Here is an 11,196-nt window from a genome sequence, read left to right as displayed (position 1 = left end):
ATTTGTAAAAGATCTGAACTCTTCTTCATCCACAGAAACTGATCAATTATTCTATAATTTTTTGTTAATTGTTTGTCACTAGTTTTAGTTAACTAGATGTACATATAAAATATATAATGGCTCATCCATTTTTATGCACTTATTCTAATTATTATTATAATTTTAACTTCACGACACTTTGGTAACGTACGACAGTTTTGACATTTGGTGGTAAGCGATACGAGCCAATCAGAGCGTCTGACTTCTGGAAAGTGACGTCAATGTCGAAGAAGATGATTTCCTGCGGGGCACGCTTCCCCTTCAAAATAAAATATCTGTACTTCAAAAAGAGAGATGGCGACACTTTCCCCAAAAAAGCAGAAGGATACAGTTGTAAAAGGCAAGAAAGTAATGAATGTTGCACTTAGAATATTTAGTTACATCTATATTGATTTCATCTTAATGTCCAACACGCTTTCAAGCCACATTTTTTAATGCCTGTCTAATTCAGGTACGTACACATATTTTTTAATTTATATTACTGTCCAGGACCCTGAGGTGGAAATAGACTGTGGCTGACCCCTCCGACCCTGGACATAACACTGTAATATTATGCATACTTTTATCGTGAATTTTTTTATTCTACATTCATGCTTCTTGATTGATTGATAGAAATGAATGGATGGATGGGCTTCTTGATTTATTTTTATTATTCTTTTTATTTTATGTCCCCTTAAAATGCTTATTGTAGCCTATGCACCAAATAATAAGGGCAATAAACCCTATCCTGATACTAATTAATATCAATAACACTAATATGTCAATAATAATAACAACTTGATGTGAGAATATATAGCTAGTAGAACTGTTATGTTTAAAGGCTAATTTCTATGTGGGCCCAAAGTGCTCAGTATTTATTAAATAATGCGCCATTATTATTCCTCAGTGCTTAATTGTTAGACATTTATCTTTAATTTAAACATTTCTTATATTAAAATATGTCTGTATTTCACAACACTTTCAAGTTCAAGGTTCAAGGACTTTATTGTTAATATGCAAGAAGTGCAGCTGTGTCACCCTCAGTAGTGCATACTATTTAAAAGAAAATAAAAATTCACTTTTATGTAGTTTAGGACACAAATGTTACACAGCTATGATAGATAACGAAATCAAAATCTAAAATCCTACATAGGCTGCAAAATACACAAGTTATATTTCACAAAATATTTACAAAGTATAAAAATATACATGAAAGTATGATGCGTGTGCAAACATCAGCAGCAACAAAGGACAGTTAGGGTGCAGTAGACAGTGTGAACTGATAGTATCTTTTACTACTCAATTTAATGTTATTTTAGTACTATCAGCCCCCTTGTCCTAAAAAAAAATGTAGAGAAACAGCGTTTTATTTTGTAAATCTTGCACCGGAAGCACATGTCTGCTCTCTGTTCGCTTGACGAAGATTTCAGTTCGCTTCAGGCCGCGAAGCGAAACTCGCTGCTCACACTTTACTTTCTGAAAACAAACCGAACACGCTGCGCCTGTCACACTCGTGTTTGTCCGAGCTAACTGCGACGGGAATCAGCGTTTCAGCTCCACGATGTCCGGAAACGGCCACGGTCACGGGCAGGGACACAGCTGCGGGTGCAAGGGTGAGCACGAGCCCGCGGAGAGGGGCCTGGAGTACGGACTCTACCGGCGGATCGACCTGGAGAAGCTGCAGTGTCTGAACGAGAGCAGAGACGGGGACGGGAAGCTGGTGTTCAAACCGTGGGACCGGCGGCACGAGCGGGACAAGGTAACGGCTGAACAGAGCCTCTAACCCGGTCACTTTTCTGTGCCTGCGCGGTGAGCGATAGCACGGACCTAAGTTACACGGGCGTTCTCTGAAGGTGTGCCCCGGGTGGAGGTGCAGGTCTGCGGCTTCGTCTGTCGCGGAGCGTCGCCGTGGTGCTGCGCAGTTACTAAAACTAACAAAACTTTATTGACATCACGGAGGCTGCCAAAGCAGATGAGGCTGCAATTCTGTACATTACTTTGCTAATTAGGGCAGAGCAATAAGATTTAAAAAAATATATATACATTATTATTATTTTCTGCTTTTATTGAGTTCATTTTTAATCAACAGCAGTCCCAATCATAAAAATTATATAAAAAATATTCATTAATTTTCAGAATTTTGACAGGTTTTTGTCATGATGCCACTCTGTTTTTAGATTTAAAAAAAAAACCCCATTATTTTCCATTTACTGTATGCAAAATTTATGTTTTTTGGTTTTTTTTTAAATTATCACAGCCTGGGATATATCAGTGATTAGCAGCAACATTGTTTTTTATACATTGATATTATTTGTGCACCGTCACATACACACACTCACACAGCTCTGCACACAAAATGTGCTTTTAAAAATCAGGCTTTAAAAATGTTATCCATTAATATGACCGTCTACTTACATTGAGTTTATTTTTTTAACCAACATCAGTCCTAATCGTAATATTAAATATTCATTAATTCCTCAGAATTTTAACCCTTTAAATGCCAGATTTTTGTCATGATGCAACTATGTTTTTAGATGAAAACCCCCCCCAATTATTTTCACTTTGCTACAAGCAAGGTAGATTTTTTTTTAAATTGTTGTAGCTTGGGATGTGTCAGTGATTAGCAGCACCATTGCACCTAGTGGAAATACAATGTATTTTCTCCATTTGTCAAATATGGTAAAAAAAAAAAAATGTCATCAGGTGGAAAAAAGTAGAAATGACAAAATCCAAGGCAAAAGTCCAGAATGACACCCAGAAATCATACAATGCATGTTTTTATGCTTTGATGGCTGTGAGATCAAAAAATGCCGTTTGAATGGGTTTCAGTGGCACATTTTTGCACTTAACAATATGAATGTAACAATTTTGTTAAAGATTAAACCAAATTACACAACTTGCCAATATAATCAGTGATAATTAATGAAATATGATTGCTACAGATTAGCTCAACTATGGTCACCTATAACAGTTAAAGGCTTCTTGTATTATCTTATAATGTAATATATAATAATATTTATTTCAGAAGGGTCTTTCGTTTTATGGGAAACTGAACTTAGTATTTTAACATTGTTGTACTCGTAATTCTACTTAACTGAATACTTATTCCTCCACTGTTGAAATCATAATCATGATGTTTATTATATTATTTTAAGATATTCATATGATGGTTTGTCACAAAATGGTAAATGTTTGCAAATTTACATCTAAAATTACTGAATTGATGTTTTTCGTCACTGATGACTTTGCACATTATTTTCTTGATTTATTGATTGTCTATTAAATGTCGGAAAACACTGAAAAAAATGCCCGATTCTGATCACTCATACCAGGATCTTTGTGGCCTCAAAACCAGTCAAACCAGTATCCAAATCTGAGCATGTCTCAGTGCAGATTGTGGTGTTTGTTTTTTTGCTGCTGCAGCTCTGTGATGACTCAGAAAGGATTAACACGCGTTTGTTTTTCTCTTTTAGTACGTGGAGAGCGACGCAGATGAAGAGCTGCTGTTCAACATCCCGTAAGTCCTAAAGTAATCACCGTCACCGTCATCATCATCATCATCCTCATAATTAGTCCAAATATGAACCCTCTCTCCTGACTGAACACAAAAGTAGTCATTATGAAATGTTTTTTTCCGCTAAGTTAGTAACAAGGTTCTTCTTTGACAGTTATAATGATAAATGAGCTCTTAAAGTTTTGGGGGATTTTTTTTTTCTGTAATTTCAGACCAAAACATTTCTGCTTCTATTTTCATTTTTGATTTTTCATAATTCACCATTTGTTGGTAGCGTCTCTTTGTGATTTCACTCAGTTTTGCCAGAGATAGCAGTGAAGGAACTGTGTGTCTCTCTCAGTTTTACCGGCAGCGTGAAGCTGAAAGGTATCATCATCTCTGGAGAAGATGACGACTCTCATCCAGCTGAGATTCGACTGTGAGTGTTAAAGGCTTTTATTTATTTATTTATTTTTTTTGATATATACTTTTTTTTTAATGCTTTCCATTAAAAATCACAGAAAACAAAATGATACATGTGTGTCCACTGGACTCAACAAATCAAAAAGCTAGCAGGCAACCCCTCTTAAATAAAAGCAAAATCTGCACAAATATATACACACATGCATGCACATATGCACACAGACACACACACACACACACACACATACATATGCACTTACATTTGCACAGGTGCACATCTGTATCCTTTCACATTTTAATCATCCTTTATCTCTTTAAAACCAAAGCAAATTGTTTTGATTTCTTGAAAAATATGGAGAAGGCAATGAGCAACTAATGAAGACATGGCCCCCAAATTAGCAAGAAATTAGTAAAAAGAAAGGTATAAGAAAATTACCTGAAAATCAGCAAAAAAAAAGTTTAATTAGAACAATTATGAAAATAGTTTACTTGACTTTTTTCAATAGTTTTTTTATTTTAATTGTCCCCCTTAAATTTTTTTTTTTTAAATTTCAGCTCATTTTTTTTTACCATGTTGCTCACTGACTTTTATTCCATGTTTCAGAAATAAATCAAACTGATTTGTTTAGGTTTTAAAGGATTTAACAGCTTGTAAAAGGCGTCTGTAGGCAGCACAGGAAAACTGACATCGATTCAGGTTTCAAAGTGTTCATAGTCATACATTTGGGGAAATAAAAATATATTTTAATTTGAAAAACATGACGTGATATTACTGCTATACAAAATCAGGTCTTATAGTAGTGGACACATGGTGAAGCCTTTTTGACCAATTTTCATAAATAAATAAAAGGAGGAATTTTTGACTGATTGTAATTCCCATTAAAATTAGAAATAAATATGTTCTAGAAAAAACTCTACTGATCTGCTGTTAAAGTGCTTCTATCGCTTCCTTCACTAGAGGGCAGTGATTTCATGATCTTATTTTCCTCTGCAGGTACAAGAACATCCCTCAGATGTCGTTCGACGACACCGGCAGAGAACCTGAACAAGCCTTCAGACTCAACAGAGACCCCGCTGCTGAGCTCGAGTACCCGACAAAGTGAGGGCAGAAAAAGTTATTTTTATCACTTCTTGCCTTCAAACAGAAACTTTTGGTCTTAAATCAACAGTTCCCTTCTGTCTTCAGAGATATGAGCACTCAAGAAATCTGCGGCTTAAAGAGTCGACTTGTTTGATACTTTGTGTGTTCAAACCACATTTGTTTCTCAGATCAGATGTTGCAGACAGACTGGCTGCACTGTTTTCTGCACGTGATCGGAGATTTGTGCGTCCGCACGTCAATAGCCGATCAGCACGGGTTGATGTGGTGACGACAGAGGCGTCAGTTTTTTTCTTGTAGTTATTTTTTTATTATTATGTTTATTGGCTTTTTGTGCATTTAGAATAAACAGAATATACATTCACAAATCTTTCTCAGTGAAAGGAAAAATGTAACAAACATGTATCACTTATAGATAAAAATATATATAATAAGGATAATAATAAATAAACAATGCAAATAAAAATCATTATTAAAAAAATTTTAAAGAAAAAAACACATCTACTTTTACAGCAATGCTTGCACAGATACCTTAATATATTCAAACCAAAACTAGAATAAACATAATTACTTGACTAAATAAAAAACAAGAATGTATGAAAACACTCCCACAGGCATTACTTTTTTTCAGAAATATTTCTGAAATTTGTTTAGCATCCCAGGACATCAACTGTTTCACATAAATACAAATCTGCATCAGTTTGTGTCGTCGCTGCCTTTAATTTCATCAAAATAAAAGCCCTCTGCTACTTTCATATTTTTATTTGTGAGGACAAATGCATGTCCTAAAAAATCTACCTCGATGGGTTTGCTCATGCTTGATATTCCAGCAGGCAGAACACTGAACAGCCAAACAAGACACGAAGATAGAAAGTGATAAAAGCACGTTGTGAGTTTGACACAGTGAAATTCGATCTTTGTTTTGTGGTCAAGGACGCGTTCAAAACAGAAGTGGAAGCAAATCTTTGTTTTTCTTTCTGTTTGTCTCAGGTCGTCATGCGTGTCTTCATTTGTATGCGTGTGTAAGTGTTTTGGTTACATGAACACACGTTCAACATGCAGCGGCTCGGGACGGACATATTTAATTCCTCGTTTATAATCCTCCACAAATTTCGTGATAAAGTGTATAGTGTTGCTTCCTTTGAGTGTGACTGTGGACTGAGGCCTTGAATTGAAGTTTTTCTCCCGTTGATTTCCAGGATTGCTCGTTTTTCCAACGTTAACCACCTCTCCATCCACGTGTCAAAGAACTTTGGAGAAGAGAGCACCAGAGTTTACTACATCGGTCTGAGAGGAGAATACTCAGAGGTTAGTTTGTTCCTCCTTTTATTACGTTTTCAGGTCGTCCGTCCGTCTGTCTGTTTGAGCCATTCTTATAATGCAATATCTTCAAAATTTCTTCAAATTTAGCACAAATGTTCATTTGGACGCACTCATGAACTGTTTAGATTTTGGTGGTCATAGGTCAAAGGTCATGGTCATTGTGATCCTGCATTCATCTCATCCTTGTGAACACAATATCTCAGGAGCACCTCGGGATTTTTTTTCAAATTTAGCACAAATGTTCATTTAGACTCAACCATGAACTGATTAGATTTTGGTGGTCAAAGGTCAAGGTCACTGTGATCCTGCATTCATCTCATTCTTGTGAGCACAATATCTCAAGAGCACCTGGAGGGAATTTCTTCAAATTTAGCACAAATGTTCACTTAGACTCAACAATGAAATTATCAGATTTTGGTAGTCATAGGTCAAGGTCAAGGTCACCGTGACCTCATCTGTCTCATTCTTGTGAACACAATATCCTATGAACACCAAGAGAGAATTTCTTCAAATTAAGCACAAACGTTTACTTGTACTCAGTGATAAATTGATTCGATTTTGGTGGTCAAAGGTCAAGGTCACTGTGACCTTGCATTCTTGCGAGACATTTCTTCAAATTTGACACAAACATTCCTTTGGACTCAAAAATGAAGTGACTTGAATTTGGTGGTTGAAGCTCAAAAAGTCAAAGGTAACAGTGGCCTCATAAAACATGGTTTTGGTCATAACTTGATTTCTCATAAATGTCTAACAGGATATAATGATGAAGTGACTTTTTTTGTCTCATTCTTGTGAACCCCATGTCTCACAAACATCTGAGGGTATTTCTTCAATTTTGGCACAGACGCCCAGTTAGACTCAATGATAAACTTATTAGATTTTGAAGGTCAAAGGTCAAGGTTATTGTGACCTTGCATCTGTGTCATTCTTTTGAATGGAATATCTTAAGAAGACCTTGAGAGAATTTTCTAAAAACCAACGTTGGACTCAAGGATACATTTATTAGAATTTGGTGGTCAAATGTTAGTGATGTCACACAACATGTTTTTGGCCATAACTCAAAACTTCATACATGAATTATGGTAAGATTTCACGCAAATTTGTCATAGGATATAATGATAAAGTTCTGACATTTATCAAAGATCAACTTTGACATCATAATGTTCTTCAGAAAAACTTATCAGGGCATTATTTAACATCATATCTCAGGAGCAGAAGAGGAGACGTTTGGTCAGATACCAAATTGGTGACACTAATAATAATAACAATAATAATAATGATGATAAACTTTCTTTGTATAGCGCCTTTCATACAAGAAATGCAGCCCAACGTGCTTTACAAGAAAGAATTTACATGCACATCAAAAGTCACAGAAGACATAGACAAAATAAAAATTGAGATCAGAATAGAATAAATAGAATGCATCTTCACATGGATAAAACCCACCTGATAATACCAGCACAAGAAAGATAAAATAAGGATAAAAACTGAATGCACAGAATGCATAAAATCAGATAGGAAACAAAATAAATTCAGTAAAACCCATTGATATTATTAATAAAAAAATAATTGGCGTAAACTGTAAGTCGACTTACATACAACTATAAGGTGGTATTTCTACTTTAATGATCATCTAAAATATTTAAATATTGTTGTAGATATCATTCAGGGTAGACTAAATTTAAGAAACACCTCACAGTGTAACACAACAAACCACGTTTTCCAGAATGACCTCAAAGTTGAAATAACACCTCTGTACAAAACTGAATTTTTCCAGGGTTGTGGTATTAGGCTGCATAAGTTTTAAGCCCTTTGAACCCAATAAACTGGCTGGCATTTTTAATCTTCTCAAATGTAGGAATTTAGTCTCAGGACAAACAAACTTATAAATATTTGTTTTTTCCCCTGTGGTTCCATGGTTAGTTTGTCTGTGTGCGTCACATCAAAACTGCATTAAAAGGAGAAATGTTATTGACTCATTTTTAATCCCGAGGGCAGCAGATGTTTTCCAAAATATTTTGATATCTCTCTGGTGTTACATCATTTTCCCTTCAGTCCTCAAAAGAGCACTTTTGTGTCCGTGTGGTACGATGCTGTCGTGGTGACAGCTGTTTAAGCTGTTCACAAAGTCCTTCTTTTTAATTAACACCAGAGTTCCCAGTTACTGTAACCTTAACAAAACATTACGTTTCTCCCCCATTTTTTTTAATAATAGTTTTATTTTATTGTGTTATTAAATCATGAGTTGACACTTTTCCCTGCAGCTCAGAAAGATCATGCATGTTGCAAGCATGCAGTCATACCGTAGTTTTAGTTTGATTATTGTCCTGCGCTGATTTGCACCAGCTGTGCGTTCAAATGTAGTCTAGTTTGCTTCTTTTTTTTTGGAAAAGAAAATCATTAGCATCTTTATTTTTGTTTGTAACCCGGGGGAATGCCTATAAAAAGTGATCTAATATCCTCTCAGAAGTACATCTGATAACTCAAAAAAAGTTGCAACTGGTACAATAAAAGTATTGTAGTAAATTACTTCATTAATTACTTCAAGTTACATGTTTCTCTAGAGAATATCTTTTTTAACTATATTTGTGACCATCATAATTCTATATTTAAAATTATTTTTACAGAATTATTATTTCTTTTATGCAGTTTTTTTCAGGTCATTTCTTTTATTTATTTATTTTACTTTTATTTATTTATTTTTTGTTTGTGTTTGGGGTCTTTGTGTGTTAATTTTCAAGCATTTTTTGTGCTTTTTACAAATGTATTGCTAATTTCTGTGTCATTTGAGGTTCGTCATTACCTTCTTATGTTTTTAAAAGAAATCATGCCAATTTGCCCAGGTTTCAGTGAGTTAACTTGAGAAAGAAGTTGCATGTAGCTGTTATAATGGTCTGATCATGTTTTCTGGTACATACGTTTTACTTCTTAGTTATTTCGTTCATGATTTTCCACTTTTTCTGACATTTCATAGACCAAACAATAAGTTTGGAAATAATATTTAGTGCCATTTAGTTTGTTGCAGACTATTTACTGTCTTTTTTTCTAGTTATTATTACTTCAGCATTTTAGCATACCTGCCATTATCCCATTGTGCTTAAATTAATTAAGTTTACTTAATAACAGATACACAAAATAGCAATAAACATCCATAAAACATAACCAGCTGTTTCTCTCTGTAGCCTTTATTAAGCTGAAACACTATACACTGAGTGTTTGTTCATGCTGTAAGTCTGCTCTTTTTTACGTATTTTCTTTTAAAAAACTATAAAATCGATCAAGTCTGTGTCTTCATTGTGCATTGAGCACAGTGATTAAAGACTATGATGTCACCGCTAGGATAACAAATTACTTTCTTTCTTTTTGTGCTCTTCAGGCTCACAGACACGAAGTGACGATCTGTAACTACGAGGCCGCAGCGAACCCTGCGGATCACAAAGTGGAGAGCATCATCCCACAAACCAATTTCATTTCCTGAAGAAGCTTCAGAGAGTCGGGAGGAAGAGGAGAGGGACGAGGGGCGGTTTCTGCTGACTGTCACTGACACAAAAAGGTCAAAGATGAGTTCAACGCTGCGTGGCTGCAGGTTGGTTGAGCTCGACCCGGACTGAGCACCGAAATCTGAAGAGCAGAGAGCTTTAGACGCGTCTGGAATGCCGAGTTGTTGCTCTGTTTCTACGGCAATAAAGAGTGAAGGCTAAATGTGGGCAAAAAGCTTAATAATAAATGCATGAATTGACACTCAGATAAAGTCTGTTAGCAGTTTAACCAGTATACTCTGATTAATGTCTAATTATCCACCACTTCAATACGCCACTAAATAAAACACAGACAGCTGGAAATAAACCAAGTGATGGAACTTTCTGATTAATTAAAGAGTTTGATTGCCATGTTTACACCCCCCGCCGGTGTCCGCTACGCTCTCATTCTTCACCAGCGTCTCCATCGGTGTCCGCTCCGCCAGTGTCTGCTACGCTCTCATTGTCTGCTGATGTCTCCGCCAGTGTCCCCGAATGTCTGCTCTTCTCTCATTCTCCTCCGGTGTCTCCAAATGTCTGCTCTTCTCTCATTCTCTGCTGATGTCTCCGCCAGTGTTTCCTCCGGTGTCTTTGAATGTCCACTCTGCTCTCATTCTCCGCTTGTGTCCACTCTGCTCTCATTCTCCGCTGGTGTTCTGCTCTCATTCTCCGCCGGTGTCTCCGAATGTCCGCTCCACTCTCATTCTCCGCCGATGTGTCCTCCAGTGTTTCCTCCGGTGTCTTTGAATGTCCACTCTGCTCTCATTCTCCGTTGGTGTCCGCTCTGCTCTCATTCTCTGCCAGTGTCTCAGCCGATGTTTCCTTCAGTGTTTCCTTCTGTGTCTCTGAATGTCCACTCTGCTCTCATTCTCCTGCGGTGTCTCCAGATGTCCGCTCCACTCTCATTCTACTCCGGTGTCTCTGAATGTCCACTCACTCTCATTCTCCACCGGTGTCTCCGCTGGTGTCCGCTCCGTTGTCATTCTCCGCTGGTGTCTCAGAATGTCCACTCACTCTCATTCTCCGCTCTCATTGTCCGCTAGTGTCTCCGCCAGTGTCCGCTCCGCTCTCATTCTCCGCCGGTGTCTTGCCGTCTTTCCGTGTTTTTGAAAGAAATCAAGCCGAAGCTAACCGGTGCAGGATATTTTCTGCCATCTAGTGGTTTTAATATTATTAGATCTTTGATGGGTTTCTATATCCCAAAATGCTGTTTGTTTTTCCTCAGTTCATCTCTGTGATGAGATGAATTCCCAGCAGGCACAGTTTATTCAGTAAATTTGCTGTAATATGGGGGGGAGCGAAGTGAGTGGAGTCGAGGGGAT

The 11,196-nt window shown here is 36.8% G+C and overlaps 1 protein-coding gene across 1 annotated transcript; it reads left to right on the top strand.

Moving 5' to 3' along the window:
• The first annotated feature begins 1,425 nt into the window (after positions 1-1,425).
• pithd1 (PITH (C-terminal proteasome-interacting domain of thioredoxin-like) domain containing 1) lies at positions 1,426-10,202 on the top strand. The gene is made up of 6 exons (XM_042506859.2): positions 1,426-1,777; positions 3,492-3,535; positions 3,873-3,950; positions 4,929-5,033; positions 6,233-6,341; positions 9,733-10,202. Exons 1-6 carry the CDS (start codon positions 1,580-1,582, stop codon positions 9,832-9,834), a joined length of 636 nt encoding a protein of 211 aa, XP_042362793.1. The 5' UTR covers positions 1,426-1,579; the 3' UTR covers positions 9,835-10,202.
• The last annotated feature ends 994 nt before the right edge of the window (positions 10,203-11,196 follow it).

This window comes from Plectropomus leopardus, chromosome 17 (assembly GCF_026936395.1).
Source record: "Plectropomus leopardus strain MGB_pleo_1.0 chromosome 17, ASM2693639v1, whole genome shotgun sequence".
NCBI lineage: Eukaryota > Metazoa > Chordata > Actinopteri > Perciformes > Serranidae > Plectropomus > Plectropomus leopardus.
This window is presented reverse-complemented; position numbering and strand designations above follow the sequence as displayed.

Excerpts from the sequence above, each read along its gene's own strand:
- pithd1 (XM_042506859.2), top strand. The coding sequence starts at position 1,580 with ATGTCCGGAAACGGCCACGGTCACGGGCAGGGACACAGCTGCGGGTGC. Across the intron at positions 3,536-3,872 it reads GAGCTGCTGTTCAACATCCC|TTTTACCGGCAGCGTGAAGC; the intron begins GTAAGTCCTAAA and ends TGTCTCTCTCAG. Across the intron at positions 6,342-9,732 it reads TGAGAGGAGAATACTCAGAG|GCTCACAGACACGAAGTGAC; the intron begins GTTAGTTTGTTC and ends TGTGCTCTTCAG.